Source organism: Notolabrus celidotus, chromosome 18, assembly GCF_009762535.1.
Source record: "Notolabrus celidotus isolate fNotCel1 chromosome 18, fNotCel1.pri, whole genome shotgun sequence".
NCBI lineage: Eukaryota > Metazoa > Chordata > Actinopteri > Labriformes > Labridae > Notolabrus > Notolabrus celidotus.
In genome coordinates this window covers 9407286-9425575 of record NC_048289.1, presented here as the reverse complement: position 1 = coordinate 9425575, position 18290 = coordinate 9407286, and the positions used below count along the sequence as shown (strand labels likewise).

At 40.5% G+C, this 18290-nt stretch overlaps 1 protein-coding gene across 1 annotated transcript; it reads right to left on the bottom strand.

Annotated features, from left to right (window-relative positions):
- Nucleotides 1-36: 36 nt before the first annotated feature.
- On the bottom strand, nt 37-17668 carry mms19 (MMS19 homolog, cytosolic iron-sulfur assembly component). Its single transcript, XM_034707981.1, is given in 36 exon segments — nt 37-1463; nt 1690-1790; nt 2827-2886; nt 3198-3362; nt 3486-3568; nt 5498-5684; nt 5980-6036; nt 6152-6258; nt 6346-6472; nt 6588-6665; nt 6772-6874; nt 7319-7418; nt 8070-8225; nt 8462-8575; nt 8578-8622; nt 8874-8971; nt 9098-9179; nt 9267-9341; nt 9344-9391; nt 9708-9786; nt 9919-10073; nt 11067-11124; nt 11126-11206; nt 12220-12309; nt 12542-12616; nt 12727-12814; nt 12868-12872; nt 13330-13391; nt 13524-13652; nt 14476-14545; nt 15968-15993; nt 15996-16041; nt 16217-16305; nt 16476-16576; nt 16984-17032; nt 17541-17668. Coding segments are annotated over 36 exon segments (3108 nt in total). The 5' UTR covers nt 17629-17668; the 3' UTR covers nt 37-1432.
- Nucleotides 17669-18290: the final 622 nt, after the last annotated feature.

Genomic DNA, 18290 nt, shown 5'->3' with positions numbered 1-18290 from the left:
CAAGCGTGGTTTAATTTGTGACACAATGAAAACAGCTTTTTAATTATAAAGAAGATTTTAATGACATTATTTTAAAGTTAGACATTTTCAATGTTGTCTTTTTCCTTGGCATATGTTGACGTGAGGTCCAAAGTCAGTCACCTCACTGAAATGTAATACCTATGGTAAAGCATCAATATTTGCTCATACACTGAGTAAAAGGAAGATGTTTGACTCGTAATTCACGTCACGTATAATCTTAATTCAGCATAGACACTTCATTATCTTCAAACTGTCAGTGGAGGTGAGGGACATGTAGAAGTGCTCCACTCATTTCCCACTGAAACATTCACATACTCCCACATCACGACGACTCCACCCACCTGGCACACCAGAATAGCACGAATCAAACACCCTGCTGTGGTTGGTTAAGACATTACTGCTCAGTTACACATTCACACAGACATAACGATAAAGAGTGTCGGAGCCTGCTGGGGTCAGTGCTGCTGTATGTCCACATGTTGACCTGTGCTGGAGTGGAGATCTCTGATATGTCCTGCAGCGTAAAACTTCCAAAATGTTCATCAAATAAAAAGAAAGAACATGTTGCTACGTCAGCAGAGGTGACCACCCGTCATCTTTAGTCAACAACTAATGTATGTACAGTGTTAACTCTCTTCATTTATAACTGGACACATTTGAAGAATATTTAACGGAAGCCATGAGGAATTTTACAACTTCAAAAACTTTACCTTTGATGCTCAATCTAAATGTTTTGTTAGAATCTTATTAGTTATATGAAAAAAACAAAGCTGATAATGATAATTAAGTGAGATTTTAATTTTTAATTTTTTTTCAAGTAATCATCATCAACACTACCGAACACTATCCTTTATTTCTTTCTGATCTCTGTTTGATGTGTGATTTTTGTCAGACCTCCGGAGGGGATGGATTTGGAGCTAATGACCTCACAGAGGAGCAAACCTAGAAGATGAACTTTGGACTCTTCTGACAGACATTGTTTTGTGATTGAAACTGCACTTTAAATCATATTGTTAAAAGCATAAACAAGAACATGCAACCCAATGACATATTTCCTCTAATGCGTGGCAAAAGAGATCCCTTCATAAATAAGGCATGGTACATATTAAAACAAACTGGTCATTTCCACTCTTTTAACTTAGTCACCGCTCCACTTACTCGTGTTTGTGCGTTTATAAGGTCAGTTACGAAGAAAATTCAGGAAGAAGAGGAAAGCTGTGAGTAGGACGATGGAGGGATGCTGGAAGAGCAACAAAAAGAGGACAGGGAGGAAAAAGCTGCTGTGAGACTGCACAGCTTTGATCCTTGGTTTGATCCTTGTGTTAGACCTTTCCAGATCTGTGTCCATCCAGGAAGATCTAGGGAGCTCAAGGGAGGATAAGGGGGGTTGGTTGGGTTGAAGGAAAAAAAATCACCTTCCTCCAGGACTTCCTAACAGGAACCTAAAACAGAAATGAGATACCTTGTTGTAGAAAACCTACAATAAATGTACAAAGCATGTTCATCTGACAGTTTAACTCTCTGAATAGAGGTATGTATAAAAGAACATAACCCATCTTTGTGGGATAGTCTCACCTATCAAAGTCCACAATAGACTACAATTCTGGATTCTAACAACTTCAATATCCTTTAAAAATGTTCCTTTTAACAGCAGTCTCCATTTCTTACCACTCTCCTCTAGCCTTAACAGCCTCCCTCCTCACCAGCCTCTTCTTATCGTCCAGAGGTCGAGCCAGAGCTCGCAGCACTCTGGCACGAAATGGTAAGATCTGGAACAGAAATAAATCATGTTACAAAATGTTGATATGTTAAACTGGCCTTGATCTTGACATATTTCTCACATAAACAGTGTATTCAACCTAATCTATAGTTCCTAGAAATTCCATGTTGGAGGATCCTGGAGAAGAAATCATAAATTTCATAGCTCAATGCACACATCAGGGCATGAGGACAAATAACTGGGTGTAACCGTATGTCTGACTAAAAGCTTAAGGTCAAAACTGACCTGAAGTTAGGCCCTTTGCACCAGTTCGACTTACTCCATGTTTGTGTTACACCTGGGTGTAACTTTAGTACCTGGGACAGATCAGGCTCACGTTTAGAAGGTCAGACCTTCAGCCTGTTTAAAGTATTCAAATAGAAGAAATGATCACAGAACTTATACTAAAAATATGGTGGTGGAGCGTCTTTGTACTGGATGATTAATGAAAGGTCATGATGATGAGAGAGTAATCCATGATGGGAAACTTCTCAGACAGAAGGCCGTTCTAAGGTTTTGTTCTGGCAAGTTAGCCCTGTTTGAATTACTGAAAGAGCTCTCTCTTTAACTACAGCAGATGTCAGACAGAAACACAGCTCTGTCCCTCTCCCGCAGGTGCTGATCACCCTCATGTTTTATGCAAATGAGGCTGTCAGCTCTCAGCTGTCAAGCCTGTCCAGCCCTGTGAAAGTGGGAAGATTTTCTAAAATATATCGATGACTAAAGCTGCTTTTTGAGTGCAGGAATTTTCCAGGGGAATTAGAAACCCTTTGCGGAAGTTGCAGGGTCTAAATTAAGTTCCAGGGTAACTGATCCAACTCTTGAAAAGTTGTTTTTTTTTTGGGGGGGGGGGGGGACAATCTCATCTACATTAAATACAGGTTAAAGACACACAAACAGAGGAAGGAGGGAGGAGAGATCCTCTTGGAATACATTCATATAATCTGCCAATGTGATTTGTAATAACTTTTTTAAATACAAAAGTTCAGCAGAGATTCAAATAAAGAGTTCAACACTATTTTCAACACTGACATTAGAAGTTTTACCTCATGTTCAGGGAAGTGGGACACAGCTTGGATGCACCGTAACGTGACGATTCTGACGTTCTACAAGACACAAACACAACATGGTTAGAGCTCTGACTAATCAACATATTCAGCCTTTATAACATGCAGCTTCATCTGACTTATTAAGACACTGTTCACTCCAACTGTTTTATGAGTTTATAAGTACCTTCATGAAGTGCACATACATTAGTTATTACTCCATACCACATTACTGCTACTCAATTAAGATGATGATTTTGCTCTAGCTTCAAGTACACCAACAATCAACAGTTGACCTTAATCTGGTTACAATCATCAAATAATAAAATAGCTATTTGTGCAGAAAAAATGAGGTGAGAAATCTCACTAACCATGGCAGGACTGGAGTTGAGAGCTAGCAGCCTGTTCACCAAAGCCTCGAGCTGCTGGATGAGAGCGGGCGGAGGGTCAGCAAGAACAGGCTCCAGACAGGACAGAGTGGACAGCTGGACACCCTGGTCTGGACACGACAAGGCCTCCAGCAGCAGAGTCAACAGCTAGAGGAAAAATTGTGCATTAATATTCAACAGCTTTTCAGGACTATAGATTAAGTTGTTACATTTCATTTTTTAGATATTTGAAAATTAACTTGCAGCCACATTAGTTTATTCCTTACTCACCGCGGGGAGCTCAGAGATCTGAACCTGCTTGGGCAGGTTGTTGACTATGTTGGACAGAGCCTTCAGGTAGTTAGGCTTCTTCTCTGTAGGGTGAGACAGGACGAATAAAATCAATATGCAGTAGTTACTAAAACCAACAGCAACTATGTGTGATGAAACAGCAAAGAAAAGTGAAAAAAATAAATAAATAGGCAATAACTTTTTTTTTTTTTTTTTTTGAGAAATTTCCCTCATAGTTCAATACCAGGTTAATGCATTCAAGCTCGTGAGCAGTTTGGAATTCTATTAGAGACAGTCAGAGATGCTCCAATAAAAAGCTGTAAAAAGCGTATCAATAATAAACCTCTCTATTCAGTGGCACTATGACTGTGTAGGTGACTGTAGCACTTTGGTCAAACTTTTACCTGCCGGCTGTTCTTATTTTAGCTCCCTGCGGATGTCGGGTCGTGGTGGAGGAACGGCGGCGGTTTATAAACATGTCTTTAAATGCAAGCAGTGCGTCGACTCATCCTCCTTCGTAAGTTTGGAGGTGACTATGTTTGAAGTGGGTCGCTCCGACCCGGTGCTGTGCGCTGTTATTTACCGACCCCCCAAATACAATAAGGACTTTGTCAGTGATTTTTCTCAATTTCTGGCTGAGCTCATGCCCAAATATGACCGTGCCCTTTTTGTTGGGGATTTTAATCTTCATGTGTGCTGTCCTGATAAGCCGCTGGTAAAGGATTTTTTAAGCCTCATTGACTCTTTTAACCTGGTGCAGTGTGTGTCTAGTCCCACACATGAACGTGGACACACCTTAAACCTCGTCCTCTCACATGGTTTATAAGTGTCAAACGTGGAGATTTGTGACAATGTGTTTTTGGATCATATGCCTGTACTGTTTGATGTTGATTTCTCCTGTGCTGTCTCTGAATCTCGCGCCCCTGTTCAGAGACGGAGGATTCTTAACCCTTTTACTGCTGGTCGGTTCTCTGTGGCTTTTGATCAGCTCTGTGCCTACCCTGTGTCTGGTAACACAGAGGAGCTTAGCTCTTGGTTTGACTCCTCCTGTCTGACCACACTGGACTCTGTGGCTCCATTAAAAGCTGTGAAACTCAGGGCTAAATCTGAGCCCTGGTTGAAAAAAGACAGAAGTAATGGTGTTTGGTCCCAGTGGCCCTTGTGAACTCCCTTTGGTGTTTGGGCCCTTTGGCCGTCTATTTTAAGTCGAAAGTCTCAAACTTGGGTTTTAAGATGGACAGTGATTTTAAGATGGATCAGCAGATCAGCTCTATAGTAAAGTCCAGTTTTTTTCACATTAGGCAGCTGGCAAAGGTGAAGCCTTTCCTTGCAAGACAGCACTTAAAAACAGTAATCCATGCCTTTGTCACATCCGGCTGGATTACTGCAATGCACTTTATTTAGGAATCAGTCAGTCCTCCCTTGCACGTCCCCAGTTGGTTCAGAATGCAGCCGCTCGCCTCTTAACTGAAGCACGTAAGAGGGAGCACATAACGCCCATTTTAGCCTCCCTCCATTTTAGAGTCCATTTTAAGATTATTTTATTTGTTTTTAAATCTTTAAATGGTCTCGCCCCGCCCTACGTCTCTGAGCTGATCCATCTCTACGCCCCTGCTCGGTGCGTCAGGTCAGCTTATCAGCTGCTCCTGGAGGTACCGAGGTCCAAGCGGAAGCTCAGGGGGATAGGGCTTTTTCTGTCGCTGCTCCCAAACTGTGGAACGATCTTCCTTTAGCCGTCAGACAAGCCCCCTCACTATCCACTTTTAAAACTTGTCTTAAAACCCATTTTTATTCCTGGCTTTCGACTCAGCATAAGACCCTGCTCTTGTTTTAGTGCCTTTTTATTTTTAATTTTTTATTGTTTAACTTTATTTTATCTTATTGTTCTTATTGATTTTATGATTTTATTGTTTGTTTTTATCCATTATGTTTCTGTACAGCACTTTGTGTCCAGCTGCTGTTGTTCTTAAAGTGCTTTATAAATAAGTTGAGTTGAGTTGAGTTGAGTGTACCTTGCGGTGCAGCGTTGAAGCCCTTCACAAGTTTGGCGGAATTCTCGCTGAAGAAGCGCTGGCGGTACATGATGCGAACATCAGCGTGGCAACCACGGTTCAGGATGTCCACAGTGTCGCTCATCAGCAGCGAAAAGCTATCAGCAGCCATTGGACCCAGGTCAGCATCATCGAGCATAGAGAAGAGCTTCAAACACACAGGGGAAGGAAGTCAAAACCATAAGTCTGAAAAAACTGCTTTGACAGCGTCGCCCTTATTTCCTGTTTCTTTACACGTCTTTCTTAAAAGCATACAATACAGTAATACTGCCATGTAGCTGCTTGTGTGCAGTGCAGAATCAGAGCAACAAATAGGATAGTGTGTGTTGTGTTGTGTTGTGTTGTGTTGTGTTGTGTTGTGTTGTGTTGTGTTGTGTTGTGTTGTGTTGTGTTGTGTTGTGTTGTGTTGTGTTGTGTTGTGTTGTGTTGTGTTGTGTTGTTACCTTGTCAGTCAGTGCTGTAGACAGAGGATGGTATCTGAGAAGCAGAGCCTTGGAAACCTGTAACAAGAGCATCTTTACTGCTTTGCTGCTTCTCTGTTTATTTTATTGAATGTGAGATCACACTCAAGCAATCATCATTGAGCCATCATATGAAAAACAAAGTAACTCTTACCCAGGTCATGAGAGTGAACGCCTGGGTGTGTGTGGATGAAGATGTAGAGTCCAGCTCAGTGCACACTCTCTTCATGGTTCTCTGAATGAGGCTGTCGAGGTCGTCACCTGAAGAAGACCCCAGACAGGTTAGAAGTGAAGCTCCGAGTGATGGAGGGAAACCTGATATTAGACAGTTTACAGACACAAACTGACCTGGTGGCCTTTTATTAACCAGGCCAGCGAAGCACTTCGCAGCCGAGGTGTACGACAGAGGGTGACTGCAGGTGCAGCTCATCTCCTCCAGCTCTGACAGCAGCTGCTCTATCTGAGGCACCTCCACCTGTGTGACACATACAACACTTAAAATAAAGCAATACTAACAGAAACAGCTGTTGTTGTATTTATTATCAAGAATTGAAGTCAAAGTAGAATCAGGTGTTGTAGCTGAGACTTACACCTCGAGGTAACGAACACACACATCCCATGAGCAGGCAGACCAGCTGAGACTGGCTCCATGAGTCCCCCTGCTGCTTCTGAGGAAACATCACATACCTCAATAACTACCTTTGTTGTGTATTTTTATACACATCTGCATACACATCCAAGCACCCGTTTGCTCAAATTCATGTGCATAGATACCTTGAGCAACTGGATGTGTGAAGGGAAGGAGTTGTTGGGCAAAGAGGAAACGTCACCGTTCAAGAAGAGTGCGACGGCCTTCGATGCCGTCTGTTCTGCCAACCTGAAGACACAAGAAGGAAACCACACAACGCTCAGGAAATATAATCTGACAGCGGTTTGCAAAAGACGAATCAGAGAGGCTGAGTGGAATCAGAAACAGTGACTCAGACAGGAAGGAGCAGTGTGTTTACGGTTTTATAACAAAAAGACGTTTCAGGATGGATTTGAAATTTCATAATAAAAAACTTTACAAGTAAAGGCAACTTCATTAGGGTTGAACACATATTTCAAAGGGCTTCAGCTTTGGAACAGCTATCAAAATAACGAGAATAGACTTATGTGATAACATTGTTTCTATCACACGTCTGTTACCATTTACCAGCTCGCTTCGATTAATTCAGCCTAATCATTTCACATCATTATTTTGGCAAACAGTTTTCAGATTTACTTCATGAGGTGAGTTCAAGGTTGAAAAGTTTCAGGACAAACAAGAGATTGTACTTACGGGGGCTGCAGCCTCGAGCATGAAGTGCTGATGACAGGAACCATGGCAGACAGGACCGACTCCTCAAGGAGAGGACTACGATGACCAGGTGACCCCTCACCTATTAAAACATTCATACAAGTTCAGTTTAAAGTCAGTTTAAAGTGACATACACATCAAACACATCTGTTTCATGGTCTTGTGTTTTGCATTATATAACTTGTCTGCCAGTAATTAAAAGTTGTAGTTTTAATCCACAAGTTCTTTGTGTTGCACATCTGTTACTCAGTGTCAGTGTTATGTTTGTGTTTACCCAAGACATGTCTATCTTGAAAATGAGATCCCATGCCTCAGTGAAAAAAGAGGTCTCAATAAAGGTTTTAATTAATAAAAAGGGCATTTTTGCTTTTATTGATAGGATGGCTGATGAAAGATAATAAATATGGGGATTACAGTGTAGGGGGTGATACTCAGGAAAGGGACATGGCTGAGAGTCAAACCAGCGATTGTTGCAACAGAGACTCTGTATATGGGCTGTGGGCTTTAACCCAGAGGCCAACTGGATCCCCTCAAAAGTTTCATTTCAGCACAAAAAGTTGAATTTAGCAGTATCAGTCGGGTAAATTAGTTTGCTTTGTGTTTGCATAAAGTTTCCTGAAACGTACAACTACATTTAAAAATGAGACCTTCTGAGTAAGACTGTGTTGGTGAGCTGTGACTCAAAACTAAGGCAGAGATTAGTCATAAGAAGAAACTATATTTATCTGCTCACCCTGCAGAGCAGCTTGGAGTGCCAGCGACAGCAGGCGCGGGATGATGATGTCATGGAAGCATCGTCCCGTCTCCTCAGTGTCCTGAACCTGCTCTGCTATCCTCTGGAGGCTGCTGCAGGCCAACACCACCTCCTCCACTGAGAAACTAACACTACCTGAAAGTATAAGACATGACACTCACTTACATCTGGAATACATCTGTGCCTTTTGACATTATTCTGTCATTAGATAGGGTTGTGAGACAATGCCTGCAAATTTCAGCTTTTTTAAGAACACATTTCACTGCATGCAATGCCACGTATGCCACAAGACAACTCATGAAACATATTAGATGATAGAGAGGAAAGATGGCTGACTTCTAAGTCAGAAGTCTTCTCTCTGGACAGATTACCTTCGTGTGCTGAGCTGAGCACCTCTAAAATGACAGGTGTGCTCTCCTGGACAACACTGGCCTGGATGGACATTGCAGCAAGTGCAGACAAACACCGCTTGCGCACTGCTGAAGGGAATGCTGCTCAGATTCCGCTCTGTTGTTGTCTTGATCCATGGGATCTTAGTGAGGGAGAGGAAAAGGTTTGTGAGGTATGTTCATGGCATCTGCAGAGCTCATGTTGAAATGTCAAATCAAGGAAAAACAACACTGGAGAGGAACTAATCTTTGGGGCTTATTTCACACGTATTAACCCTGATGAATGCCTTAGGCCAGTTTTATTTTCTCTCTAATATTAAAGCAGTACGTCTGTTGATTAGTGTCAAACGCCATCAAACAACATCCGTTATTTAAGTCTATGATTTTCACATACCAAAAAACATCTCCTTCTTTAGTCTTGGGATCAGTTTGGTGATAAAGGCTGCTGGGTGCAGCTCTGCTAAGGCTCCAGAGCACTCCACCACAGCAAGACTGAAGGCACAGGCACAAACACAATCAAGCACACACAGGAGTTAATCAATGCTCAGCCGTTAATCAAAACCAAATCATCTCCATTCTTTTTTTGTGCTGAATGGAGACAAAGAGACGGAAGCTGACCTGACTCTGTCGTCCTCCTCCGTCAGCAGCAGTTTGCTCAGGTGATCCAAAGCCAGCTCAATGTCAGAGTCCAGCAGCAGACCTGAGGGAGGCAGCAGGTTTGTTATATTTGAAACATCTCTCTGCTGTGAGCTGTGAGTTGTGAGTGTAGGAGTCAGTTGTGATTCACCTGTTTGTTGTGCTAATGAAGTGAGCACTGAGGTGGCTGTGATCTGCAGGTTGGAGTTACTCTCTGAAAGTGCTGAAAGACCATGCTGCACAGGGAGGGACGGAAGGTGACAAACACGCTCTCTTCTGGAGTGGTTGGAGGAAAATCAAAGAAACAAACTGATTAAAAACACAAACAAACAATTGACGTCTAACCACACAAAGACTCAATGCAGAGACTCAACAGACTCTCTGGTGCCAGTGATGACAGGAAGCAGGTGAGCTTTGCTACCCATAACTTTGAATATAATTACATCAACAAAGGACGAAGAGATTAGCAAACAGATCATATTTAGTGTAAATGTAAGATAACTTTCATTTTGGTGGGAAACAAGACACAGCTGCAAGAAAGGACGTGACACACAGAGGAACTTAATCCCCTGGAGAATAAAAGAACACTTGCCTTTCTCAGCAGACTGACTGGCTCTCACTGACTGGATGAATCTCTGCACAACCTCCAGTAACGTCCGCCTGTGAGAACACTGCACAGAAACCAGTCATGTTTTACACAGATCATAATCAGCCACTCAGCTCAGAAATATGTTCCAGATGTTACAACACGCCCCTCATTAAACTGACACAAAAACTTTGCTAGTGTTGTTTCCTCATCTACCCTCTGTTCGGCTCGTGTATTGCTCAAGTAGAGAAGGCATGACTGCAGCTGTAACGATGTGGCTGGCCCTATTGGAGGCGCTGCAGGCGGCCTGCAGCAGCTTGGCACTGGGCCACACAAGCTTCAGGTCCGGCTCACACAGGTGATGTTTGCAATCTGGAACAACATCACACGTTCAGTAAAAAAGAAAACAACCAGGCTTCTTACTGAGTGTTGAGAAAATGCAAAAACACTGTTGTAGAGAGGATATCAGGATTAAGAGCAACTTACTGTAAAATACTCATGAGTGTCAAGGTCTAAGTTTTTTTTTTCACTGGCCTTTTCAGCACATTAAAGCAAATTCCAGGATTTCTGAAGATATCTTTCAGTCGTTGCGACATTAAGAATCAAATTATTTACAATCATACCTCAGCCAAAATGTTCACTTTATGTCTCAAATATCCAAACTGTTATTGGACTCAAAAAAAAGTCTGAATTGGTTGCTTTGGTTCCCTTACATTTAGATTATAGCAGTAAACTAACATCCTCTAAGTAGACAGAGCGCTGTGAACATCATGTTATCTATACAAGCAGCTGGTTCAAATTAAAGAAGTCACTATGGTATAATTTCCTGCCAAACGCTAGCAGAGAAACATGGCAGGAAGACCCCCCCCCACCACTACATCTGACATACAGTATTCTTTCAGCAGTCTCTAAATCTTACACTGACTTCAGCTCTTTTTGTCGGTCTGCCTGAATCACCCAACTTTACATTTTATAAATAATGTTTCCTTCTTTCAGCTCATTTCTGAATGTTACAGCCATTTTTTAAGTCTTCTATAATTATCTACCCAATTTGTTGTAATTTTATGTAACAATCTAAAAACACACACCTCTGCTCTTCTTTTATTTTCTACCACTATTGTTACTGTATACATGTTATTCTATGTAATCTTGAAATCCTTCTTTCTTCTTTAACAAACTAAAAGCCACACTAGGGACAGGATTTGGAAACTAGCAATAGCTATAATCTCTATATGTGAAGCATCAGTTTCTACAGCTGTTTTGTGACAGGCAGAAATAAACTACATCAATAAATAGAGCTCATTCCTCCTTCTCATAAAGTGTGGCATTCATTGAAAGATGGAGATGGGTTCTGCAGCCTTTCACCTTTGAGAACGAGATCCAGGAAGGTGCAGAGGGAGTCTTCAGAGTCAGAGTTGAGGACAGGAGCGAGACAGACAGGAAGTGATTGCGGTTAAAGCGGCGAGGCCGGCAGACTCAATCTTCTCACTAGACGTCTGAAACACCTGCAGAGAAACACAAGAGGGGAGCAGGATTTATAAATCTCTTCTGTAGTTTCACTGTGAGGAGTTTACATTCAGTGTTGACTTGGTCAAGTTTAAGAGAAGCTGGAGAGTTTGTTAAGAAAACTCTGTGAATGAATTGTATTTTCAAATGTGTTTCCAGTGCCTGAAGGACATCACATCATGAGAGGACAAGAGAAACACTGATGATTATCCGCAGCAGGCCAGACTTCACTTTGTTTTGTTGACGTTTCTTTCTCTTTCGTCAAATAAAGAACTCTGTTTCGGGTAACTTCCTTCAGAATCTTTTAACTATGTTCTCATCTCTGATGAATCATTTATCAGTTATATATACAACACTTTTAAGATTTACTTTCAGGCATTTTTGCCTTTATTCAACAGGACAGCTGAAGAGAGACAGGCAACGTGGGGAGTAGATGGAGAGGGAAGACATGCAGAAGAAGATTGAGAAGAAGACATAAGTCATTATTGCTTTTAAAACACTGCTTGCACGAAGAAGAATACTTCTGCATTGGAAGTAACCGAGCCCACCCAAGGTGTCCCTCTTCCTGAGTGACTTATTGCACTTCATACAATGAGAAAAAATTAAATATTCAGAGGGGGTCTAGGAACAAATTTCACAGCATCTGGGATCCAATATTGATGTATTTACGTAAACTTCAAACTTTGCCGGACACTACATAGAAAGAAAACAAAGACAGGAGTGATATCCTGTGTTCCAGGATGGATGGGGGGTGGGGGGGATTATAGTCTTGTTTTACTTTCAGTACCATTTTATTTTATGTGTTCCTGTGTTTAAGGAAAAACAAAATGAATCCTTAATACCTGATTGTCACTAATGAATGTGAGTAAAAAATTTAAAAAAAAAAAAATTGTCAGCCATAGCACTAAAGTAAAGGGCCAACTCTAAAGAAACTCTGAGAGTTGTTCAATGTTTTTTTTTCTTTTATTAAGTTTGACCCACAAACTCTAATCAATCAAATTAAAATCACTACTAGTTTTTTACCTCTCCTGCGCAGTGACGTCCAAAGTCCCTCCAGGAACTCTCCCAGGTCCTTGTGTTCATATTGTGACACACACGCAGTCTGAAAAACACACAGCACCTTGCATCACCTTCAGAAGTTACACACTGCTCCTCTGGGGTTTGTAATGATTGACTGAGAAGCTTTACAATAACAGCTGTATATCACACACATCTACAGATGTGCTGCAGCGGAGAACATGAGAACTTTGGAGTCAAATATTTAAATATCAGAAAAAAAACAGACCACTGATAAGGTTAGAGGCACTTGTTAGAAAATAGATGACATTTCTCACCAGAGTGTGCAGAGAGTCCAGCTTCGCGCTCTGAACATCCGAGTCCAGCTTCTCAATAATGAGAGGTAACAGAAACTGTAACAGATACACATAATAAACTTACTTTAAGGCCTCAAAGAAAATGCATGTTTTTGAAATCTGCTCAGATTGAAAAATCAGATATCGTAGAAAACTAAGAGTTGTACCTCAGCAAATTTGGGCGTCCCTGTGAGAACGCTCCTCAGTGTCTCGATGAGTTCCTCTCTAGTGATGCCGTGGGGGTCGTTGGGGAGGCTGGGGTGGGTGGGAGACGATTATGAGGGATTAAGGATGGCAAGAAGAGACACAGAGGCTTATTAAACCGACTGAAATAATACCCACACCCTCACATTTTTTGAAGTTCTCTTTTGTGTCTGCACTGTAGACACTAAGAAATTCTATAGTGCAGAGATATAGTCAGGCTATTCTTCCCTATAATCCATCAATACATACGAATGATGTTACACACACAAAACACTGAGCTATCTCTGCATTATATTTGAAAGTGTTTCACTGTCATCGTGTGGGGTAACGTTCATCCTAATGTCACAGAACTGTCCCACATAACGTTAGTAGCACTGTAGCTTGTTTGCTCCCGAGCTGTGCTCCTCCGTCATGTAATGGGGAAATATGCGTGAGCCGATGAGCAGACAGACTCTGTGTTATTGTTTCACTGAGGTCACAGGAAGTCAGTGATGACATTTATGTCTGCTGCCTTCTCTGCTTTCGTCAGTTCTCAGATACGAGCAGCTGAGTAAACAGGGACTTACGGGGGAGAAGTCGATGGGAAAATAGCAGGACGTCACCTCGAACAGCTCCTCTGTGAATTTACCTGAGGCGACAGACAGGAAATTAAAAAAATCAAAGCATGTTTGAACCGTAGAAGAATTAGTGAAGACAGAGAGACAGAGTGAAAAGAAAAAAGAGAGAAAGATGCTGCATGTGCATTTGTGTGAGCTCTCACCTAGATCATAACCTCTGTGGATGATGTTGTTGGCTATCTGGAAGGCTAACAGGAGGTTTCGAGGATCTCTCTCGCCGTCCATTGATTGGACGAAACCAAACACAAAGTCTGCTCCCAAACCCTTCAGCTCTGTGGAAATGTCAAACAGCAACACACGGTTTAGTGAGAAGTCTGATAGAAATATATTACTCTGATCACTTAATGAGATGCAAGTATCACACCGCACACAAGTATTTACTTTCTGATAGATAGATAGATAGATAGATAGATAGAGATAGATAGATAGATAGATAGATAGATAGATAGATAGATAGATAGATAGATAGATAGTACTTTATTAATCCTGAAGGGAAATTCAGTATGTATGTAACTGACATAAATGTATCACCAGCAACAAGCTAACATTGCAAGAAAAGATTGTTCAGATGTTTGTCAAGATGTTGTTTCAGTGCTTGCTAATGGAACGGATTGATTTGGGTTTTTTTGTATAACTATTTCTTCTTTTTTACTTATTGATCTTTTACTTTTTTTTTTTCTATTTTACTTTTACATGAAAAAAGACATCAATCAAAAATCAAATCAACATTACGTCTCTGGGGATTCACCAGGCACTAGAGCCATCATTTTCATATAAATGATTCTCCTTGAATGAACTGCCAGACATACAGAGGACCATTGTTTTCATACAACCACTACTTCTATACTACAAAACAAAGAGACAGAGGTGTGGGCACGTGAATCCTGAATCGTCACCTCTGTATTTGCATTCTTCACGGTTTGTCTGTGCAAAGAAACTCAGCTTCCAGACAAAGGTTTGAAGGTGTTACAACTCACTCTTTGTAGTTTTGATTCACCTACAGTATGTCTTCATCACACCCAGTCAAACTCTCTGTCATTACTAGGAACTGTTAGCACCTCACTCCTCCCTCCGAGCTGCTTTGAGTTCTCTTACCGGCCTCTCGGCTCTCCATGAGGTTGATGAGCATGGTGTAGACACAAGCTCTCTCTGTCAGCATCAGTGACTGGGGAAAAACAAACATCAGCGTTTTACCCACAAATTAAAAACATGTTAAGTTTATGAAGTAAAACTTTAAAAAGATAGTATAAAACAGAAGTTAAATAACACGGAGGAAACAGGAACTATATGTGGTTAAATGAGCACGGATGTGGCCATGCACACATCAGAGTACAAGAGATGGTTAGATGCATAGTGCAAGTTAACATTACACTAAAGTCTCAGCAAATAAAAACTAATCATGACATGTTTTATTCTACTTTCTGTTGATAAGTTGACTTTTCCTTCTATAAATAACAGCTCTAAAAAATGCAACGATGTACCTTTAGGATAAAACTGAAATATGTCCCTGACTTTGAACCCTCGTACTCATCTTATTAGGGGTCGACAGATGCTGGTTTTTCAAAGTCTATACTGATACCGATCATTTCTAGTTGAAATCGATAGCCGTTAACTGGAACCGATGAATGACAGTAAAAATTAGAAACTGTCTAAAAATGTGTAGGATTTGGATTTATCATAAACTCCAACATAAGTCTTTGTTTAAATGCCTTTAGAAAATGTTTAATCAAAACATCCTATAAAGTCACACTTACAGTAAAATTATGTCACCTAGTCGTGTGATGTCTAGCCAATTAGATAGTGTTGTGGGTGGGACACTTGGTAACACAGAGGGTGCTTTTGGACTAAATGGTTCCTGTGACCCATTGTTGTCTGCGTTTCCACTGTAGCCTGAGGCCTGGAGTTAAAGGCAGTAATAAAAGGCAAGGGCCATACAACAAACATGAAGCCATAGAAGGCAACAAACCGGCCTGCATTGTCATGTGATACATTACAGTTAGACTGCTAGCATGGAGGAGATTCAGCTTGAGCTGTTTTTAAACTTGTTTAATGACATTGAAAATTGATTTGTTGAATCACACTTGGAAGGAGACAAGCACGAGTGGAAAATTTGATTGAAAACGCCTGAAATGCTCAACATAAAGCAACAAGGCATATTTTAAAAGGCATGTCAGAGATCGACTGATGTTTCGGTTTAAAGAGCGACCCTGTTAAATGGCGACTTTCAGTTGGATTCATCCCTAACAAACTTCCTTAGATTATCATTAAACACTTATGGATGTTTTTGACATGTTACTAACATGTCAAACATGCAAAGATCCTCAAAAAGTTCAAAGTTCCCGGGGAATGTTTTTGGTGTTGAAAAGCACCGAGACTGGCGAGTGGAAACAGACCCAGAGGGAAAGACACACTGGCAGTCGAGCTAAAGCAGTGCTCTTTTTAATCAATTCATTTTATTGGCCGTCTGTATAATTAAATGCCGGTAAAGACAATCAGTAGTTGGTCGACCTCTACATCTTGCAATAGCACACTTACTCCAGGGTAAATAACATTAATATCTGTATTCTAATACAAAGCACAGTCTCACCTGAACATGAACATCCTGGAACAAGATCTCAGCATTGACACAGCTGAGCCAGGAGGCAACGCTTTGCATTTTGTCTGGGGAAAAAAAACAATCATAAACACCAATAAGTGTCGTCTCCACCATGTCTGTAACTTCTCTAAATGAATCTCAAACCTGCCAAAAAAAACTATCCTGCTCAATCTACAGTCTGTTCATATTATCCAGGGAGTTTCTAATATTGTCACTGAAGAATCAAACACAGACGGACACTAACCAGCGCTCTGAGCCCTTGTAAACAGGCGGTGTAATGACGTAATGGTCCTTCAGACGGTTTTCATAGAAGGCAAGGAGAACTTCCACTGTGGAGAGCAAAGACAGGAAACAGATTTATAAAATATAACTCTCTACATGTACATGCTGCATGTGAACACCATCCTCTCTCTCTTTCAGTCCTTCCTGCCATTATTGCACAAAAATAGAATTTTTTCAAACTATCAGTGTATTTAAATTAAACAAAGAGAAGCTTTACCTTCTGCCTCTGTAAGACCTTCATAGCACTCGTGTAGAACTTCAGAGAGAAGCTGGACTCCTCTGGCCCGTGTGTGAGGCTGAGAGCTGGTCAGACTGAGTCTATAGCAGGAAAATACACAGCAATGTTAATTATCATCAATTAGAAACCATTCCAGGAGACCACTTCATGAAGCAGACTGAGAGAATACCAAGAGTGTGCAAAGCTGTCATGAAGGAAAAAGGGGGCTACTTTACAGAATCTAAAATATAAAACATATTCTGCTTTGTTTAACATTTTTTTGTTCATTAAATAATTCCATATATGTTCTTTCATAGTTTGTGTCAGTATTTAAGATAATTAAAACAACTACAAACCCTTGAATGAGAAGGTGTTTCTAAACTTTTGACTGGTAGTGCAACTAACATAAGACTTTATTAAATTGATGGGGAAACTTGAATCATCGTTAAGTCATGCTTTTGTTTTGTTTGTCATTGCTGTGTATGTATTTAAAATGCAGATATCTTACCCCAGAGCCTCCACCAGCTGCAGGACTGTGAACTGTCCATCTCTTACACCTGAACACAAAGCAAAGCTAAGTGAATTGACGCTATGAGCACAGAGATGATAGAAAGTTTAACTCATAAACATAACCAAGCTATCTCAAAGAGCTAAGGACAGATTAACTAGCAGCAGTTCAAAGGTACAGAGTTCAGTGACAGGATGCTATATGGACCATAGATATGGACAAAACACAGCAGCTAGCAAGCAGCATGCATTCAACCCAACCACACTGCTATAGCATCAATATTAACATTATAAGTGGAATGACAACACAATGAAACGCCAACGATACATTTACTGTGTATCGGTTTTATAAAAAATTAACCGATCAGTGTTACAATTCGTGTCCGTGTCTTATTTTGAGGTTGTAACATCACACAGGATGTTCTGGCGCTAAGTTAGCTAGTTAACATCATGCTGTGTTGCGCATCCCTGAAGCTGTAGCTCAGAGGACTCAACAGCCATCTCTTACCAAAGAACTACTATGGGAAGATGTCAAGAGAAATATCAAGTCTCATTAACCTGTTGCTGTATCTTTGGCCTTGCTGTCCTGTAATCCCGAGACATATTCCTCTACCAGAGACAGCAGCAAGGCACTGTCCGCAGCCATCGTGCCACTGTTACTCAATACCACGCATGCGCGAAAAGTTACGGGTGAAACCCAAAAGTGGTTATATTTGAGTAAAGGTTTATAAGGTTTAGGAAATCAAAGCCTCTCAGTAGAGGACAGTAAAAAAGTAAATGTATGGGTTCTGTACTTAACTACATATGGAAGAGGATTAGGGCCACTGAAAAAATAATACAAATAATTATGGTCCAATACATTTCTTATATATATATATATTTATTATTACAAAAAGTAAGAATTCTGAAAAAGTCCGAATTTTTCTCAGAATTCTGACTTTTTTCTCAGAGTTCTGACTTTTTTTCTCAGAATTCTGACTTTTTTCTCAGGATTCTGACATTTTTCTCAAAATTCTGACATTTTTCTCAAAACAACAATAATAAAATATATATATTGTACCTTTTTTTTTTTTTTTCTATATTATTCCAAGAAAAAAGTCAGAATTCTGACTTAAATCTCAGTATTCTGACTTTAATCCACTAGAAAAAAAATTAAGGTCCAATATATTCATTATTATTATTTCTCCGAGAAAAAAGTCAGAATTTTTACTTTAATCTCAGAATTATGACCTTTTTCTCAGAATTATGACTTTTTCCTTCGAACAATAATTAAAAATATATTGGACCTTAATTAATTATTTTTTTCAG